At 49.9% G+C, this 16,702-nt stretch overlaps 9 protein-coding genes across 9 annotated transcripts; 6 read left to right on the plus strand and 3 right to left on the minus strand.

Annotated features, from left to right (window-relative positions):
- Window positions 1-222: 222 nt before the first annotated feature.
- On the plus strand, window positions 223-1,886 carry AGABI2DRAFT_133972 (hypothetical protein). The gene is made up of 11 exons (XM_006458106.1): window positions 223-471; window positions 528-626; window positions 688-743; window positions 798-841; window positions 895-1,016; window positions 1,072-1,115; window positions 1,166-1,323; window positions 1,375-1,401; window positions 1,447-1,580; window positions 1,630-1,720; window positions 1,779-1,886. The coding sequence occupies exons 1-11, from the start codon at window positions 409-411 to the stop codon at window positions 1,841-1,843; spliced, it is 903 nt and encodes a 300-aa protein (XP_006458169.1). The 5' UTR covers window positions 223-408; the 3' UTR covers window positions 1,844-1,886.
- A 23-nt stretch (window positions 1,887-1,909) lies between these two features.
- Window positions 1,910-3,382, minus strand: AGABI2DRAFT_115182 (hypothetical protein; the record flags this gene model as incomplete). Its single annotated transcript, XM_006458107.1, has 6 exons — window positions 1,910-2,226; window positions 2,277-2,356; window positions 2,412-2,626; window positions 2,674-2,971; window positions 3,017-3,153; window positions 3,215-3,382. The coding sequence occupies 6 exons, from the start codon at window positions 3,380-3,382 to the stop codon at window positions 1,910-1,912; spliced, it is 1,215 nt and encodes a 404-aa protein (XP_006458170.1).
- Window positions 3,383-3,469: 87 nt separating this feature from the next.
- Window positions 3,470-4,984, plus strand: AGABI2DRAFT_216484 (hypothetical protein). Its single transcript, XM_006458108.1, has 6 exons — window positions 3,470-3,735; window positions 3,790-3,921; window positions 3,974-4,074; window positions 4,128-4,590; window positions 4,624-4,778; window positions 4,832-4,984. The coding sequence occupies exons 1-6, from the start codon at window positions 3,475-3,477 to the stop codon at window positions 4,896-4,898; spliced, it is 1,179 nt and encodes a 392-aa protein (XP_006458171.1). The 5' UTR covers window positions 3,470-3,474; the 3' UTR covers window positions 4,899-4,984.
- Window positions 4,985-5,448: 464 nt separating this feature from the next.
- On the plus strand, window positions 5,449-7,801 carry AGABI2DRAFT_199529 (hypothetical protein). Its single transcript, XM_006458109.1, has 7 exons — window positions 5,449-5,642; window positions 5,696-5,763; window positions 5,820-5,923; window positions 5,976-6,387; window positions 6,439-6,581; window positions 6,629-7,026; window positions 7,080-7,801. The coding sequence occupies exons 1-7, from the start codon at window positions 5,463-5,465 to the stop codon at window positions 7,776-7,778; spliced, it is 2,004 nt and encodes a 667-aa protein (XP_006458172.1). The 5' UTR covers window positions 5,449-5,462; the 3' UTR covers window positions 7,779-7,801.
- Window positions 7,802-7,811: 10 nt separating this feature from the next.
- SDH1 (succinate dehydrogenase flavo protein subunit precursor) lies at window positions 7,812-11,603 on the plus strand. Its single transcript, XM_006458110.1, has 11 exons — window positions 7,812-7,905; window positions 7,951-8,009; window positions 8,061-8,172; window positions 8,221-8,244; window positions 8,297-8,338; window positions 8,395-8,472; window positions 8,527-9,298; window positions 9,345-9,798; window positions 9,851-10,605; window positions 10,663-11,021; window positions 11,075-11,603. The coding sequence occupies exons 1-9, from the start codon at window positions 7,837-7,839 to the stop codon at window positions 10,116-10,118; spliced, it is 1,878 nt and encodes a 625-aa protein (XP_006458173.1). The 5' UTR covers window positions 7,812-7,836; the 3' UTR covers window positions 10,119-10,605; window positions 10,663-11,021; window positions 11,075-11,603.
- A 262-nt stretch (window positions 11,604-11,865) lies between these two features.
- Window positions 11,866-12,609, plus strand: AGABI2DRAFT_133976 (hypothetical protein). The gene is made up of 3 exons (XM_006458111.1): window positions 11,866-11,923; window positions 11,978-12,315; window positions 12,417-12,609. The coding sequence occupies exons 2-3, from the start codon at window positions 12,222-12,224 to the stop codon at window positions 12,578-12,580; spliced, it is 258 nt and encodes an 85-aa protein (XP_006458174.1). The 5' UTR covers window positions 11,866-11,923; window positions 11,978-12,221; the 3' UTR covers window positions 12,581-12,609.
- A 4-nt stretch (window positions 12,610-12,613) lies between these two features.
- AGABI2DRAFT_190529 (hypothetical protein) lies at window positions 12,614-13,800 on the minus strand. The gene is made up of 5 exons (XM_006458112.1): window positions 13,439-13,800; window positions 13,325-13,387; window positions 13,014-13,275; window positions 12,796-12,961; window positions 12,614-12,739 (listed from the first exon to the last, which is right to left on the minus strand). Exons 1-3 carry the CDS (start codon window positions 13,784-13,786, stop codon window positions 13,117-13,119), a joined length of 570 nt encoding a protein of 189 aa, XP_006458175.1. The 5' UTR covers window positions 13,787-13,800; the 3' UTR covers window positions 12,614-12,739; window positions 12,796-12,961; window positions 13,014-13,116.
- A 35-nt stretch (window positions 13,801-13,835) lies between these two features.
- On the plus strand, window positions 13,836-14,760 carry AGABI2DRAFT_133979 (hypothetical protein). The gene is made up of 4 exons (XM_006458113.1): window positions 13,836-13,896; window positions 13,947-14,171; window positions 14,222-14,269; window positions 14,321-14,760. Exons 1-4 carry the CDS (start codon window positions 13,848-13,850, stop codon window positions 14,674-14,676), a joined length of 678 nt encoding a protein of 225 aa, XP_006458176.1. The 5' UTR covers window positions 13,836-13,847; the 3' UTR covers window positions 14,677-14,760.
- Window positions 14,761-14,771: 11 nt separating this feature from the next.
- Window positions 14,772-16,675, minus strand: AGABI2DRAFT_216499 (hypothetical protein; the record flags this gene model as incomplete). The annotated part of the gene is made up of 2 exons (XM_006458114.1): window positions 14,772-15,397; window positions 15,449-16,675. 2 exons carry the CDS (start codon window positions 16,673-16,675, stop codon window positions 14,852-14,854), a joined length of 1,773 nt encoding a protein of 590 aa, XP_006458177.1. The 3' UTR covers window positions 14,772-14,851.
- Between the last annotated feature and the right edge of the window lie 27 nt (window positions 16,676-16,702).

Genomic DNA, 16,702 nt, shown 5'->3' on the forward strand with positions numbered 1-16,702 from the left:
ACGAGCTCGGGGCCATGTGACAACCTCTTTGCGGCGGATTGTTCTACTTATAAGTTGGCCCAGTTATGCGAGCGCCATTACTGTACAGGTACGGTTACAATCGCCATAGCATTTATGAAAGAAAGTTCACATATCCGTATCCATATAGGGTATTTTCTTTCCACGTCTTGCCTGGATATAACAAATTTCCGCTTCATGCTGGCCATTGATTAGAAAAACATGAACAGAGTGCATTAATCATCCACGTCTCGACGGATGACCTTATAAAGACGAGCAATGTGGAGACAACTTGTAATCTGCTTCGCCATCACTACTACCGTTTGCTCTCACTCGGATACCATCTGCATCCCTCCGTCTTTATTACTTCCTCAAAAGGAACAAGTTTGCTCTCTATTTCCGAACAAGCACATGTCGTTTTCCTCGGTTTCTCGGTCTGTTGTGAAGAAAGTTTTGGCTGTAGAGACCCCTGAGGTTTGGATATGCATACTCCCAATGTCAAAATCGAAGGATTAATCGGAATAATACAGGGCGCGGGGGCGCGCGTGCGTCGAAGCATTGGATCTATGACGCTCAGGAATCTGACACCCTTCCTTATGCTGGACCACTTTCATGTCAGCAAGGGTGCTGTGAGTAACATGATCGCTAGTTCATCTCATGAATTCCGGGCCTTGCTAAAGCGCAAGCTAGGGTTTCCCTGATCATCCTCATAGAGGACAGGCAACCGTCACTTATATGCTTGACGGGTGAAGTCTGAATTCTAATCATCACCAGGGATGGTTGCTGACGCCTTTAGACAGGAAATTTCAACATGAAGACTCTGCTGGCCATAAAGGCACCATCGGTACGTTACTGTTGCAAGTGTTTCCTTTATACTTCGACTTAGCCATGAAAAAGAAACTGGCGGTGTCCAGTGGATGTGTGCTGGTCGGGGTATTATTCATGCCGAAATGCCTGTCCACGCCGAAGGGCAACCAGATCCTCGTGGGCTCCAGCTGTGGGTTGACTTGCCAAAGAAGGTTGCCTGCCATTCAGTGTGTTGTATGATTTCCGATGAGCTGATTCATTTTGCAGTATAAAATGGTGGACCCTTCCTACCAGGAGCTTAACGCATCCCAGTAAGTTGTTAATCGCTTCGAACTCAACCCTACCGTCTCACGACATATAGAATACCAGTTGCTTATCCCCTTGGTCGTGATGGCCCCGTCCAAATCAGAGTAGTCAGCGGTAAGAGCCATGAAGTCGAGTCGCCTGTAAGACCTTTGGGCGGATGCTGGTTTTTCCATGTTATTTTCAAGGGCAAGGGAACTATTTTCCAAGATATCCGTGAGTCATCTAGATCTGAGGATTCGTCGTCAGCTCATTTAATGTGCCTAGCCGCGAATTGGACTTCCTTTATGTATAGTATGTCATTTCTCTCTACCTTTGGTCACCTACTGACGATTTCAGTTTGGAAGGGAGCGATCGTCGTAGGTGAAGACGACCTGCCTAATCCCACATTCCATACCCTTGTTTTGTCGACGGAGGAGGGTCAGACGGGCGTGAAGCTCACTGCTGGCGAGGAAGGGGCTGAGTTCGTGCTGGCAAGTTGTTTGGTTTACAGATAATGAGACCCATTTAATGATAATTCAGGTTGCCGCCGAACCATTGGATCAAACCGTATCTCAATATGGGCCCTTTGTTATGACTACTCGCGAGGAAATCCAGAAAACTTTACGAGATTGTGAGCAGTCATTAATTCTTGCAGCACGAGATGAACTGACCCCCCCTTTTCCATCTAGACCAAATGGGCATGAACGGGTTTGAAAAAGCACACACGTGGAGGAGTGTCATTGGAAATCAATGATTAATTGACCAGAATTAAAGAATATAAATATGAATGTTACTTTTTATGATAGTTTATCTTCGTTGTTCAGGAACGGCGCTTTTTACCTCTCCCTGTTTCTGCATCGCTATCACCAACTTCCTCAAGATCATTCCAAACGTCGTCATCTTCCTCAGAAGGCAAAGCGCCATCCTTCGATGCATCATCAAAGGTGTAATCCCATATGACCACCGTTGGCATGCTGGCAACGTAAATTTTCTCAGAAACTTCACCTTTGCGGTCTATATTTTGACCTTCTCTCGCTGGTGGAGGGAAGGTTGAGTGAATGCGGGCGTAACGGTCGTTTGCCGTCGAAGCCATAATACCGGATGAAGGGGCAATTGAGGTTACCGCCCCTGAAAGTCCTGGAAAATAGTCGGTTTCATGTGTTTTCGAGATCAAAGAATGCTCTAACCTTTGTATGCACAGATAGTACGGCCATTCCGGAGGTCTATTGAGAATAGATTTGTTCCACAATCAGAGGCAAAAAGTTCACTGCAGGTGAGCTGGTTAGTCGAAAATGCCGGTGACAATTTTAGACATTGCTCACTGTGCATGTAAACCTTTCTTCACGACCTGAATTCCGCCAACTTTTCCAACACCCTTCCAATCTGTAATAGGTCGACGTGCTGCTCTCGTATCGTACCTGCGAATATCGCCCAGTTGAGTACCAGTAACAATATGGTGGCCAGAAGAGCCGGTAGAAAGGTAGTCTATCGAAGTGATGCGGACTGGCTGCCGAAGTCCAAGAGAATCATTTGCTACCTGCCTTTCATTAGACGATGCTTGAGGAAGAGCAGAGGAAAACACACATTTTTTGCTCGCCATACCTCACCAGGGAAAAGATCATCTTTTCGTTTCCGTTTTTTATAAGTTACTGAAGAGTTATTCGGGTCTTCAGCTTGCGTTTGAAAAGCAACCTCAGTGTCCCATACAGAAACGTCGACTTCGTCGCCTCCGTATGCAAAAGTAGATCCATTTGGAGAGAGCTTCCAATCGTGGAGGCGGGTAGGTAGAGACAACCGTTGGAAAGATGGTGATGTGTTGGATAGGATATCTTGGGTGGATGTGATTTGGAGAGCGCCATTGGAGGTGCAGGAATAGATCTTACTGAGTGGTATAAGTCTGAGTAAATAAAGAGACTGGTTGGCTTACTTTAAGTTACTGGCAAGACCGATAAACGCGCTGTCCTTCTTGAAGCGAGGCTCCTTCCATTCTTTGGTGATATCGAGCTTTTCCTCGTCTTGGAGATTTGAAAGCGCTAGATTGCCATCAGAGTAGGCTGCAAGCACCTACTCTTATCGTCCTTTCGTAAGCTCATTAAAAAGAGATGGACGACGGAATCAAACGCACAGTTTTTGAGCCCCCAACTTCGACGGATGTCAATCTCTGAATAGATGATTTTTTTCCATCTTTAACACGACGAGATAGTGTTGTCAGCCGGTAGTTTGGGTCCTTTTCGATACCATAAGTCAGTGACTTGATTTGACCTTGTTCGTCGCCGAGCAAGAAGCGCGGCATGTTTGGGGAAAAGGAAAGGGTCGGGGGGCTTGCAAGTGCGGCGGCAGTTGCCGGTAAGTACTTGCCTTCCACTTTGTACTTCCACTCAGCTCATGGATTTACCCCTCAAAGAACTCGCGAAACTCGAGAAAGTTGCCACAGTGAAAGGGAAAGGCCCTTCTATATCAAATGCCTTGGATGATCTCTTGCAGAGCCTGCAGCGTGCCAAGGAGCAAGTCCAGGCTGGCAGCGATATCAGCCCCGAGCAGTTCGTCACGCTGACGCAGGAGATGGAGACCAAGAAGAAGGAAATAGATGAAAGACAGAAAGAGGTCTACTCTGCTACTTCTCGCTTTGGCAAAACGTTGGATAAGGTATGCAAAATATAAGAACAGTATGTGCGGTCTTTCTGATGAATCGGACAATAGAGGTTCCCAACGCCTTTACCTTCCTATTCAAATTTGTTTGATTCAGAGGATTCCGTTGCTGCGCTCGAGCGAACAATCGCACTCCATTTTTTGGGGACTGGACAGTTCGAGGCTGCGGAGACTTTTCTAGAGGCAAGCAATCAAATGAGGTTTCACCACTATAACTCTGCAACATTTCGTATAGGAATCTGGCATAGACATTCCCCAAGAAACGCGCGATCAATTTGAAGAGCTACATCGAATTCTTAAGTTCGTTAGGTCTCAGGACATTGGCCCCGCTCTTACGTGTGTGTTGCATAATATCTCGATAACACCTTTCTTCTGACATAGTGTTTCAGTTGGGCCAAGAAACACCGTGATTTCCTGACTTCCCGGTCATCACCTCTAGAATTCTTCCTTCACCGGTCCCAATACATTCGACTACTACTGTCTACTCATCCGCCTGATCCAATTCCTGCTGTCCATTATGCGCGGACTTATCTCCAACCATTTTTCAAGGATCATGAGCAGGAAATGTTACGCCTCATGGCCTGCGTCGCTTTCCTTCCGCTAGCGAAGCTTCAAGTATCATCCTACGCAGATCTAGCATCACCTAAATTGCATTTCGACTTGGAGCCTCTTTTCGCGCGGGAATATTGCGCCAGCCTTGGGATGAGTCGACAGGTGCCATTAAGAGTGGTTGTCGACCTTGGTGGAGGAGGAGCTTTGGCAAGGATTGAGAAGGGAAGGAAGGTTATGCGAGAGAGGAAGAGTGAGTGGAGTCAGAAAGACGAGTTGCCGGTAAGTGCATGTTTTCTGTCTGTTCTGTATCCGATGCTGACGCTGCTGAAATAGATTGAGATACCGTTGCCTCCGGAGAACAGGTACCACTCGATCTTTGCTTGCCCAGTGTCGAAGGAACAAGCAACAGACCAAAATCCACCTATGATGATGGTTTGTGGGCATGTCATCTCCAAGGACAGTTTGCATAAACTGAGCAAGGCTGGAGGGTAAGCTGTGCTAGAACCTCATGCCGCACTTTTGTTCTAATCTGGTTCTATAGTCGTGTAAAATGTCCCTATTGCCCGAACGAAGCACCCATGAGCCATGCGTTGAGAGTATATTTCTAGTGTTTTTATTCTCTCGTGTGCTTGTAATATATTATCATGTACTATATTCGGACTATTTAAAATTGTAGATGATCTGGCTACCATAAGTAATACTCGATCAATTGGAATGGGCGCCCACTCTGGGTGTTTGATTACCATTTTACCCTCTTCTCAAGTCAAACTCCCCAGCATCTCATGGACGATATGAGTGAAGGAGCGACGTTGAATGAACTCAAGTCAGTATTCCGCACACATTCAGCCATTAGCTGAGCGGGCATGTGTTTTACAGAAGGGCATTCGATCATTTCTTTAACAAAGGGACGACGTTGGCAAAGATCAAGGATGCCGCGTTGGGCGATAAACTATTCCCTTCACCTATACCGTCTAATGGTTGCATTGGAATTGCGGGAAGAAGCATTGCGTGGAAGGTTCGTTCCTTCACATTGCTAATATACCAGAAATGCAACTTCTTTTTCTTTGCAGATATTCCTTTTGGCACATGAGCCTTTAGAGTCATCACCGGTACGCGCAGATGCGTTAGTGGAGGTTATGCGAAGAACGAGGGAAGCATACAAGAGCTTGTTAATGGAGAAGATGAAAGCACCAGATGGAAGTTATGATACCAATGTGGTCTTGCCAGATACGACAACACCCGGGACATCTTCGCCCATTATCCTTCAATCCGATTCCCGTCGAAGTGCAAGGGGACAGAGACATTCAACGTCGAGTTTGGAGTTCAACAACCCGTTGAGTTTGCATAACGAGGTATGCACTATACATTACTAGTATGGTCTCGTTCTTATTGACAGGTGCCATAGAATCCGTGGAATGCATGGTTCGCATCGGTGGATTTACGAAAAACAATTCTACAAGATGTTGAACGCACGTAGGTACCCCTCGTCTTTCATCCTTCGGCGGTCGACTTAATGGATGAGGTCTAAGATTTCCGGATATCAAATACTTTCGACGGCCGGAAGTACAATTACAGCTAACTAATATCTTGTATTTGTATTCTGTTCAACACCCTTCAATAGGGTATCGACAAGGTATTATTATTTTTTCGTGCGAAAGACCTGGCCGCTAAAACCTCGAATATAGGCATGCACGAGCTCCTTGCTCCCCTGTACCACGCTGTAGCCCACGACGCTATCATAGAGGAACAAGGCGTCAATAATATAGCCGATGCTACATTGAAAGAACTTTGTTCATCTACCTGGGTCGCTGCGGATGCATGGGCGTTGTTTGAGGTTATCATGCGGGGCGTCTCCAGGTGGTATGAATGGCAAGAGCCCAGATCTGATTCACCACCAAGAACGAGCACTTCAGTACCGAAAGATTCACCCTTGAATGCGCATGTGCGACTGGATGTAGGAGAAGGGGGAATGAGGCCTTATATCACACCGATCGTTCAAGCTTGCAATACAATACAAGGGACTATGCTTCGGGCTACGGATCCTCAGCTATTCAAGTCGATTCAAGCAACGGGGTTGGAACCACAGATTTATGGAATGTACGTGGTATCTTTGGGCCATCATATTTAGAACACTGACTAGCCTCACAGTCGATGGTTAAGGCTGCTTTTCACTCGAGAGCTGACCATGCCGGATGCACTGCGATTATGGGATGGCTTATTTGCTTGTGACCCAACGTTTGACCTTGCTCAGTGGGTTTGCGTCGCTATGTTGATCCGGATACGAAATGACTGTAAGCATGTTCTGATTGCGAGAGAATCTGAACTAAATTAGATACAGTAATTCCCGCTGATTACAGCGGACAATTAACATTACTGTTGAGATACCCTACGCCACCGAATGTGCATGACATGCCTCACGCGGTTCTCCTACTTCGACAAGCGCTTGCGCTCCAGATGGCACCCAATACTTCGACAGGCGCAACGATTGTACTCGAGAATCGGACTATCCTGGATATACCAGTGGAGGTTCCAGCATCTGTTCCGAGCCCAACGCGTCCCAGACGAGGACATCCGAATCAGCAGTTAATGGGTCCCGCTCCGGGACAGGGACCAGGGCATGCTCGTCTTTCCTCATCGTCATCTGTGAATTTAGAGACATTTGCTCGGGGGCTGATGGAACGAGGAGAATCACTGGGGATCAACAAGACGTTGATGAATGCGGTTACTGAGCTCAAGGTGAGTTGAGTGACAACGAGGCAAGGTCTAGTGCAATGACAACGAGCGACCAGCGAAATATTCCTGACTTGGCGGCGTCGCTGGTAAGGCCAGCGCACCAGAGCGAGGTATCGCTTCCGCTGGAAAATGAAAGACCACCGCAGGAACGACCGCCGTGGGAGCCAAAGACGCGGTTTGAAATGGAACGAGATATAGTACGACTACGGGCTCGTGATAAGCAGATCGGGGATTCGCTAGGGTGGATAGTAGATGTACTTTTACAGGACGAAGAGGGCACCAGGGACGAGGAGCGATTGAAGAAAGAGAAACGGGAAGCCATCGAATCGCTGGCGTATATACGCGACGTGTTGATCAGCGATGGCAAGGCACTGGAGGACGACCGACTGTTTGGGGAGGAGGAAGTGTCGCGAAGAAAGGCAAAGGCTCACCGACAGGAGGAATGGGTTCCGGCTGGGCCAAAGGCAGTCTCGCTCCCAGCACCATTGCCCGTGGTAGACACGCGACCCAAGGCGACGGGACATCGTTCGCGGATGGAAGGAGGGACATGGATGTCGCAGTCGGACACGAAGAGCGGAGGGCCTACACTTGCGCCGTGGAATTACACGCGGTCGAGTTTTTCAGAGTCGCCAGCACTACCATCGAGTTCGTTGCCGCGACCTCCACCGCCGACGTCGACGCGGCTGAGATGGGTGGGAGAGCGGAAGGGGGACGAGGACCCGCTGGGAGTGACAGGCGTAGACAGTAAATACTAATACACACGGGAAAGATCGGCTAGACACGCTTCACGCTTGCCACGACCCAAATAGAATAATGCTCTCCAGAGCCCTCTCCCGCGCACATCGCCCATTCCTCGCCACAAAAGCAGCCGTCAGGACACAGGTATGCACGTTGTCTACCGCGACGACCTCTTCTCACCCCCCACAGTCCTCCTGGTCATCCGGCAAGTATCCCCTCATCGAGCACGAGTATGATGCCGTCGTTGTGTGAGTCCCCCGCTCCTCTTCTCTCCCGCAATCCCGCTCACTCCCGACCAGTGGTGCAGGTGGTGCCGGCCTGAGGGCTGCCTTTGGTCTCGCTGAGGCTGGTTTCAAGACTGCCTGTATCACCAAACTCTTTCCCACCAGAAGCCATACTGTCGCTGCCCAGGTGCGCCCTGCTTATCCCTAATCTATGCTCTGGTCTCAGTTTCTGCAGGGGGGTATCAATGCTGCGCTTGGTGTATGTCTTTGTCCGCCCTCGTTCCATTCGTAATGCTCACATATATCCAAAGAACATGACAGAAGACGACTGGAGATGGCATATGTATGATACTGCGAGTATCGGCATCATTGTCCACCTTTTTTGATGGTATTTATTGACTTTTAACAGGTCAAAGGCTCTGACTGGCTCGGTGACCAGGATGCCATCCACTACATGTGCCGGGAGGCTCCCAACACCGTTATCGAGGCAAGCGCTACGCCTATCCAACCTCTATCCCCTTATTAACTCCCTTCGTTTCAGCTGGAGCATTATGGTGTTCCGTTTTCACGGACCAAGGAGGGCAAGATCTATCAACGCGCCTTTGGTGGTCAGTCCCTCAAATTTGGCAAGGGTGGTCAAGCCTATCGCTGCGCTGCTGCTGCCGATCGTACTGGTCATGCTCTCCTCCATACTCTTTATGGCCAATCACTTCGCCATGACACCAACTTTTTCATTGAATATTTCGCTCTTGACCTCATTATGCAAGACGGCGAATGTGTCGGCGTTATTGCTCTGAATATGGAGGACGGTACACTTCATCGTTTCCGCAGTCACAAAACTGTCCTTGCTACCGGAGGTTACGGACGTGCGTACTTCAGCTGTACCAGTGCTCACACATGTTCGGGAGACGGTAATGCCATGGTTGCACGTGCCGGTCTTCCTCTACAAGATCTGGAATTCGTCCAGTTCCACCCAACCGGTATCTACGGTGCTGGTTGCTTGATCACAGAAGGTTCGCGCGGTGAAGGAGGTTATCTTCTCAACTCTGAGGGTGAGCGTTTCATGGAGCGATATGCCCCCACTGCCAAGGATCTTGCATCTCGTGACGTTGTTTCTCGATCCATGACACTTGAAATCCGTGAGGGCCGTGGTGTTGGTCCCGAGAAAGACCATATCTACCTCCAACTCAGCCATTTGCCTCCCGACATTCTTCACGAGAGGCTTCCTGGTATTTCTGAAACGGCCGCTATTTTCTCTGGTGTCGATGTCACCAAGGAGCCCATTCCTGTCCTCCCTACTGTCCACTACAACAGTAAGTGCTGACTTGCTGTAACTAACCACCGCTAACATTGCTGCAGTGGGTGGTATCCCCACCAGGTACACTGGCGAGGTCATCACCGTTGATGAGAACGGCCAAGACAAGATCGTCCCTGGTCTCTATGCTGCTGGCGAGGCTGCTTCCGTCTCTGTCCATGGTGCTAACCGTCTCGGAGCCAACTCACTTCTTGATATCGTTGTATTCGGTCGCGCTGCTGCTCATCACATCCGCGACACCCTTACTCCGGGCAAGCCACACAAGGATATTCCTCAAGAGGCCGGTCTTGAAAGTATCGAGTTTTTAGATAAGATCAGACAATCGGATGGTCCTGAGCCCACCGCCAAGATTCGTCTTGACATGCAAAAGGCCATGCAAACTGATGCTGCTGTCTTCAGGACTCAGGAGACTCTTGATGAAGGTGTTGCCAAGATGCGTCAAATCTACAACAACTTTGAAAAAGTGGGCATCAAGGATAGGAGCATGATTTGGAACTCGTAAGCGTCCCTTGCTTTCTTTTTTCCTTCAAGGCTCAGCCTTTTTATCCAGAGATCTGGTGGAAACTTTGGAACTCCGTAATATTCTACAAAATGCCATTCAAACTATCACTGCCGCTGCTGCTCGCAAGGAGTCCCGCGGAGCACACGCTCGGGAGGACTTCCCCGAACGTGACGACGCGACCTGGATGAAACACACACTTTCCTTCCAACCTGATATCAGCACCCCTGATGTGGTCCTCAAGTACCGTAATGTCATCGACAAGACCCTCGATGAGAACGAATGCAAGCCTGTTCCTCCTTTCAAGCGTGTCTACTAGGTTTGAATATTGGACCTTGGGTCACTATCAAAATTTGTCTTGTAGGCAGAGGATTGAAAGGATGTCCCATGCATGATGCGGTGACTCCCTTCGAGGGAAGGGGAGTGTCGAGTATTCCTTTCTCAACTAGCTGTCAATACATGTCACAATCCATTATTCTGTGTGGAGGTAGTCGTATACAAAACAAATAAGACAAAAAGCAAAACAGTTTTATAGATACGAAAATCCCGAACATAAACCAAGAACGACCATTACGGCAAAAAATGGTCAAAGTTAAATTTGAAGAACAACTGCTCGGGATAATAACGCGCTCGCACACTTCGACCACCAAAATAGCGGCCATCAAGCTCACGGACGGTCTTCCACGCGCCGACGGGTCCAGCAAAGAGTACAAATATCCGAACGAGGTCTTCAGGATTTTGAGGGGGTGGCTGGACAAGATGAACAACTACGCGTTCAACCGTGCCATGCTTGGAACACTCATCACCTGTAGATCAGACATTAAGAATGCGGGTTTGAGGGGGGAGGATGAAAGATCACGAACCAATGTCCTCCCTCAAATCATCATCATCGACGTCCTCGGGTCCAACCATGTTCGTTAACACCACAACTCTGCCTGGCTCGCCAAACCTTTCTCGGTCCTCTTTACCCTTTAGATCCTCATTCTTGTTGATAATCTTGCCCATCTTGACAGAGGAATTCTGCCCTCCGTTTGATGTAGATGAGCTGAACTGCCGATTCTTGTTCTTGTTCTTGCCCTTGCCACCCTGGGATCCGGAAGACCCCGATTGTTCGACAACCAGCGCTTTGACAATTCCTGAGCCGTCCGCACCTAGGCCTTGGCCTTCCTTATGACCCCATTTGGCCATCATTCGTTGGGCAAAACTATGCGGATCCCGACGTCTGTAAACAAAAGAATTATTTCGCGTTCCAAAAAACGCATCAGCTTTTCTCACCCTTTCTCTTCTACTGGGGGCATTTCATCGGATTCTGCTGGCGGTTGGGGTGCGAGCGCGGCAAGAGCCCCAAGCTTGGCCGCGATAGCTGCAGCCGCTTTTTTTTTGGCATCAATATCACCTGCAGGTATCGCACCTGGTACATCTCCAGGAGGTGGAGGCGGGACGGACGGTGGCGCGAAGGGATTGAACGAGAGTGGAGGCGGTGTCACTACCCTTAGCTGTGATGGTGGTGAGGGAGCCTGGAGTGGCGGTTGTACACGGTGCATTGTGGACATGGCCAACCGGCGTAAGTAGGCTTCTTCTCCTGTTCCTGGTGATTGGGAATCGTGAGCGGGATCCGGTACAGTACTGTCTTCATCTTGAGGTTGTCCTGGCAGGTTGTTCTCAGGCGGAGAAGCTGGACGAACGCCCTTTGACAAAGCAAGACGACGCTGGTAGGCTTCATCACCGGTAAGTTCACGATCTACAGCCATGGCGATTGACTGATCGTCTGCGCGTTGACTTTTCTCCCTTTCATCGTCTTTCCGGGTCCAACGGTCATAAGTTTCCCCGTAACGGCCTAGTGATACAGTTTGAATGAAAATTCGAAGAGGATAAAAATGCATACTTACCCGCTTTACGGGGCCTTTCCTCATCTTCAGAATGTGTATAATCGCTATCGGAATAGTAAGCTCCTCCCCTTCTCATACGTTTCCTTTCTTCCATCCTCCGTTCTTCAGCCATTCTCTCACGCCGATCAATTCTGTCCTTCTGTTTCCATACCTTGTACTCATTGTAATCGTTGGGACGCAAGGGATCATACTGTTCTTGTGGATCCCACACGGGAACGGCAGGTGCAATTTTGTTCTAGATGTTCATTGGTAAAGGATTGCCACAGCAACTAGCGATCAGGAAACGCACCTTATTTCTCTTCCCTTTCCCGGCGTGTCTCTTCTTAGGCTGTGAGGTTCGGAAGCCATTGACGTCTTCATCCAGCACCATGCTTGGAGGCTTTACTTTTTTCCCCCATCCCTGAGTTGCGGGGGTAGGGGGGTCCTCGGTCTTTTGATCATTCAGTATCGGAGGCGCAAAGACCACTGCAGTTGAAGAGAGTGTGGCGGTGGATGATACATCAGTGACGTTGGATTTGGATGCTGAAGTTGATATGACAGAAGCCCCGGCGGGAATGCGTGGAGCAGAGGGCTTGAACTTTGTGGTTGGACGTCTGACGGGTGCAAAAGCGAGTGCCGCGGACCATCCTATTCCAGATTCCAAGGTGCATAGAGGGGGACGGAAAGCACGAGAGAGATGTTTCGGTTAACAGGTTCACGGGAGTTATGGTAGACAGATGAAGAGATACCAGCTGAGGGTTTGGCGGCAGGCGCCGTCGGTCCTGTAGGTGCTGCCGGTGCTTGCGATTGGGTTCTAGGCGGGGCATCTGGCTGGACTGGTTTGGGCGGGGGAGGGGGCTCAGAGGACGAGGGCGCGAGGGCGGGTTTCCCAACAAACTGGATGCCGCCGTAGAGGCCGCCAGCTTTGCTTGTCATGGTGGTGTATGGGCAAGTCAGTCAGGTCACACTATCACTTTATTTTCCCAGCACGTGGAATATCGTACAAATACAAGTCAACTGCCATTCAACTAGGTACGCGCGCCGCTGGTTTTGGTTTTGCTCAAGCGGTCATCTGAGGAAAGCAAGCGTGTAGTCTCGAGATTATTTATCACGATAATGATATGATACCTTTGGCCAGCTCGTGGTGCAAGGGGTCAATGTCGCTGGACTCGATAATGCCAGCATAGGCCTCGCAAACACCTGCCTCGTCTTTGGTGTGTTCAGACTGAGGCAACTTGGCATGCGAACGCTGCGGGGCGGCGTTGGAGGCAAAACGATCAAACAAAGGGTTTTCCTGTTAATTGTCGGTCCAGGGTCGCGCTTGGAGGAAAGAGGGAGCGACGCACAAGATCACTCTTGGGAAGCTGTTTGTTGGACATGATAGAGATGAGGATGAAGAGAGAACGACAAGTGTTCCAGTTTTTTATATGGTACAGGTCATTCATGACGTCACCAGACTGTAAAGCGGTCCTGCGCAAAATACTTTGCCCGTGCCTCTCGACTGAGTATGTGCACCACAAAGTCTCCCCCATCCACCATCGCCCATCCATTTTCCATCCGCCGCTTGCTTTTCGGCCCCAGCGGCACCGGAGGTTCCACGGCCACGAGCTAGAAATGCTTTTCAATACAATTACTGGATATTTTATTTTGTACCTACCGATTTGCGCACTACGCGCACAACGGATTCGATAGCGCCTCGGTTCTCTGTCCCTTCTTTAACCTATACACCCAATAAATAAGTTGTTGAGCCAGAACAAGAAAGCTTGCGCACTTGAGCCATCACAGTCCAACGCCAAATACCACCAGGGACTTCAAAGGAGGATTCCCCAGCATATGTCGCACCACGCTGTCGTCGTCCTTGCGGGCCCCTCCGCGGCAATGGAGGCCCAGGTCTAGGATCAACAGTCTGCCTAGACACAAGAGTAGTCAAGTCCAAATGAGGGGACCGCGAAAGCGCCTCATGGACGAGTTTCACTGGCGGTGGTGCATCGTGCGGCACCGGGGCGACGGGCTGAGAGGCAGCGGGCGACGGGGTGCGAGGGTGCTCAAAGGCGGGGTCAACAAACCAGGGTCTGGGAGAGGAGGAAGTTGCGAAAGAGCGGAGGGAGAAGCGAAGCATGTGGGTGCTGAAAAAGGAAAGCGGGCAGTGGCGGTACCCAGTCCCTTCACTGCAGTCTCCCATGGGCGCACGAGCAGGCATCGTCGTCTGCATCACCTCTTTTCTCCTCGGTACCATCTTTCTTTTCTCCATCTTCTCCCACTCACCCTCTAGTTCACAGGCGCACTCTTCACGCATTGGATCGCTGACTCGCTGACCCTCTGGAAGTCCCCCGTCACAGACGAGCATCTCTGGACCGCAGCGTCCTACTATTCCATCGTCACAAAAGGCCCTAGAGAAATCCTCTATCTTCTCTTTGCCCTCGTCATCCTCGGAGGCTCCACCATCCTCTGGAGCTTCGGAGATGGCCAGGCTGGCAACTTGATGTTCGATGGCGGCAGTATCTGTACGTTCTCCATATATCTCATAAAACACACAAAACTCATCCCTCTCTAGTTCTTTTTGGAATGACTGCCGTGATGTATGTCTACGCCGTCCTCCCCAGTGTGTTTTTTCCCTTATTCGCTTCCTAACACTCATCCAATCATAACGTAGACCTCCTAACACACTTTGAAAATCTTCCTCCCCATGGCCTGAAAGATCCTTTCCCCCGAACATTACGCCAAAGCACCCTCGATCTCGCATCCAACAACCTTATTTGCAGTGTCGCTCTCACCGGCGTGCTTGCCCTTCAGGCCGGTCGTTTCTGGGCTGAAACACCTGACAGCGATGATGAGGAGTTTGTTCTTGTCGAAGCACCGTCGGCAGAGGAGCAGCAGCAGCAGCAGCAACGGCAACAAGAAAAGAGCAGCCCCCCCATTTCGGCAGCTAATACAAGCAGCACTGCTTTGAAAGACTGTCTTTCTGATGGCAAAGTTAAACCACTTTTACAGCAACGGGTGCAGACATGATGACAACCCGGAAATTTTTCAAATAAAACATACGATATTATAATTTTTATCATCCACCAAAAGTTGCCCCTGATTTTTCCCTTGCTTTAATTATCAATTTACTTTGCAAAAAAATATTAGTAGTACCCCAATCCCACAAGCACCTGACTACTTTAGCGGAGTGGATATGCGTAGTCTATTGGTCCTGAACAATGTCCTCCTTGCGCGGCTTGGAATTCTTGATCTCATTACCCTGACCAATAATACTCTGCGCCTCATCGTCAATCAAAGTCCCTAGTCCTTCCTCCTTTACCAAACCGAGCACATGCTCCAACTCTACAAACCCATCCTTGTCTATATCCAATTTCTGGATCACGGCATGAGCTACCCCTTCCTCCGGTTTATGTTTAATAACGTCCAAAGCCTTTTCCAAATCCGCAATAGATATCCTCCCCTGCGCGTCGGCAGAAATCATTTGAAATGAGCTACCAACGCGGGCATCGTATTCTTCCAGTTGTGTATCAATTTTGGTGAGCATGGATCGGATACGCTTCGTGAGTGCACCCGATGGCGATTTGGGATCTTCTTCCGCTTGCAGGTTTTCTTCCATGAGCGCATGCAGTTCGTCGCGTTCTTTCAGGACTGATGATTTGGAAGACAGGATGGACAACGCTTCAGCCAGTTCTTTGAGCTGCTCCGTCGTCATGTGTTTGTCGTCGTGTTCAGGAGTTTCAGGCAAAAGCTAGATGTGGAGATGTGAGTTGCCAAGATCGAGTCAAAAGAGTATACATACCTCGGAATCAGGCAATAAAGACTGAGCGGTGCTCGCTTCCATTTCCGAAGCTTCACGAGCAGCGCGTCTGGCATCCTCTTCCTTTTGTTCCTGTTCCAGTTCATCCTCGATGAGCTCTTGCTGCTGCTGCAATACATCCAGCTTCTGCTTGTAAGTCGCGTTGTCGTCTACTTCCAACTCGGCCTCATTAAGCAAGTTGTCTGGAAGGCCACACAAGACCATTTCCAGGCTCTTGATGATCGCAGTGTTGCCATCCTCATCCTCTCCAAACTTTCTATCGAATTGAAAGGCACGACCTAGAACGAGGAGGACACCGGATACGCGGTGATGGAGGTGTAGGTTGATCCAAGAGGTGAGTTCCTCGCGTAGGCGAGCGGGAGAAACGCCGCTGGTACGGATGCCGCGACTCTGGCATGCAGCCTGAAGTTCGGATACAGAAAGATCATCAACGGTTTCCGAGTCGATGAGCTGATCATCGCGACGAAGGGTAACGAGGCGGGAGCGGATGGTGCCTCGGAGGAAGTTGTCGGTACCAAAGGCGTTGAGGCCCATGTATCTAGACATGGAGACGAGTTGAGGACGAGAGAGGTTGTCGAGAGTGAGGTCGTCGTCAAAGAGCTTGGCCACATTGGTGACATCCTGGGGAGAAGGTGCTTCGCCAGTTGTTCTGACCTTTCGGAAGAACTCTTTGAATTGTTCACTGCCTACTATATGGGAGTTGGCCCGCAGACCAGACTCGCGCAAGGTCTCTTGTAAAAACTTGGCCATGTCGAGGCGAACGCGAAGGAGCTTCCTTTGCTTTTCTTGGGCAGAAAACTTGTCCTCGAAAGTAGAGGGGAGAAAGTTGGGAAAGACCTTGACGATGACGGGAATGAGAAGCTCCATAAAGGGAATGATGATGAGGATGGCAAAGGGGACGAGGCGGAGGAGGTCCTGGGTTGTGCGCTTGAGTTGGCGGCGCTCGCGACGGGTGAGGGTGTCGCCATGAAGGATTTTCCACTGGAGCCTGCCAGAGATGACGACTTCGGAGACGAGGAGCTTGGATCCGTGCCAGTAGTGCTGAGCCTCATGCTTGACTTTTTTCCAGACGCGGACACCGAGCGGGTTCTTCGGAGCGGGTTCGGCGGGGGGCTGTGGGAGCGACGAGTAGAGTCTGAGTGGGCGCGGTCTGGGATACAAGAGAGGGCGGGGCGCGAGGCGCAGCAAAGGCCGCGTGCGTAGCGGCATCCATAGCGACATAAGGAAGACCGGACC

This window comes from Agaricus bisporus (genome assembly GCF_000300575.1).
Source record: "Agaricus bisporus var. bisporus H97 unplaced genomic scaffold AGABI2scaffold_2, whole genome shotgun sequence".
Taxonomy (NCBI): Eukaryota; Fungi; Basidiomycota; class Agaricomycetes; order Agaricales; family Agaricaceae; genus Agaricus; species Agaricus bisporus.

Excerpts from the sequence above, each read along its gene's own strand:
- AGABI2DRAFT_133972 (XM_006458106.1), top strand. The coding sequence starts at position 409 with ATGTCGTTTTCCTCGGTTTCTCGGTCTGTTGTGAAGAAAGTTTTGGCT. Across the intron at positions 842-894 it reads TGGCCATAAAGGCACCATCG|AAACTGGCGGTGTCCAGTGG; the intron begins GTACGTTACTGT and ends GCCATGAAAAAG. Across the intron at positions 1,402-1,446 it reads TTGGACTTCCTTTATGTATA|TTTGGAAGGGAGCGATCGTC; the intron begins GTATGTCATTTC and ends TGACGATTTCAG.
- SDH1 (XM_006458110.1), top strand. The coding sequence starts at position 7,837 with ATGCTCTCCAGAGCCCTCTCCCGCGCACATCGCCCATTCCTCGCCACA. Across the intron at positions 8,010-8,060 it reads GAGTATGATGCCGTCGTTGT|TGGTGCAGGTGGTGCCGGCC; the intron begins GTGAGTCCCCCG and ends ACTCCCGACCAG. Across the intron at positions 8,339-8,394 it reads GATGGCATATGTATGATACT|GTCAAAGGCTCTGACTGGCT; the intron begins GCGAGTATCGGC and ends GACTTTTAACAG.
- AGABI2DRAFT_133976 (XM_006458111.1), top strand. The coding sequence starts at position 12,222 with ATGACAGAAGCCCCGGCGGGAATGCGTGGAGCAGAGGGCTTGAACTTT. Across the intron at positions 12,316-12,416 it reads AGCGAGTGCCGCGGACCATC|CAGCTGAGGGTTTGGCGGCA; the intron begins CTATTCCAGATT and ends ATGAAGAGATAC.
- AGABI2DRAFT_199529 (XM_006458109.1), top strand. The coding sequence starts at position 5,463 with ATGGAGAAGATGAAAGCACCAGATGGAAGTTATGATACCAATGTGGTC. Across the intron at positions 5,924-5,975 it reads TTCAATAGGGTATCGACAAG|GCATGCACGAGCTCCTTGCT; the intron begins GTATTATTATTT and ends CCTCGAATATAG. Across the intron at positions 6,582-6,628 it reads GATCCGGATACGAAATGACT|TAATTCCCGCTGATTACAGC; the intron begins GTAAGCATGTTC and ends AATTAGATACAG.
- AGABI2DRAFT_133979 (XM_006458113.1), top strand. The coding sequence starts at position 13,848 with ATGGGCGCACGAGCAGGCATCGTCGTCTGCATCACCTCTTTTCTCCTC. Across the intron at positions 13,897-13,946 it reads CATCACCTCTTTTCTCCTCG|GCGCACTCTTCACGCATTGG; the intron begins GTACCATCTTTC and ends TCTAGTTCACAG. Across the intron at positions 14,270-14,320 it reads TGTCTACGCCGTCCTCCCCA|ACCTCCTAACACACTTTGAA; the intron begins GTGTGTTTTTTC and ends ATCATAACGTAG.
- AGABI2DRAFT_190529 (XM_006458112.1), bottom strand. The coding sequence starts at position 13,786 with ATGCTTCGCTTCTCCCTCCGCTCTTTCGCAACTTCCTCCTCTCCCAGA. Across the intron at positions 13,388-13,438 it reads GTTGGACTGTGATGGCTCAA|GTTAAAGAAGGGACAGAGAA; the intron begins GTGCGCAAGCTT and ends TTGGGTGTATAG. Across the intron at positions 13,276-13,324 it reads TGCGCGTAGTGCGCAAATCG|CTCGTGGCCGTGGAACCTCC; the intron begins GTAGGTACAAAA and ends AAGCATTTCTAG.
- AGABI2DRAFT_216484 (XM_006458108.1), top strand. The coding sequence starts at position 3,475 with ATGGATTTACCCCTCAAAGAACTCGCGAAACTCGAGAAAGTTGCCACA. Across the intron at positions 3,736-3,789 it reads TTGGCAAAACGTTGGATAAG|AGGTTCCCAACGCCTTTACC; the intron begins GTATGCAAAATA and ends ATCGGACAATAG. Across the intron at positions 3,922-3,973 it reads CTGCGGAGACTTTTCTAGAG|GAATCTGGCATAGACATTCC; the intron begins GCAAGCAATCAA and ends CATTTCGTATAG.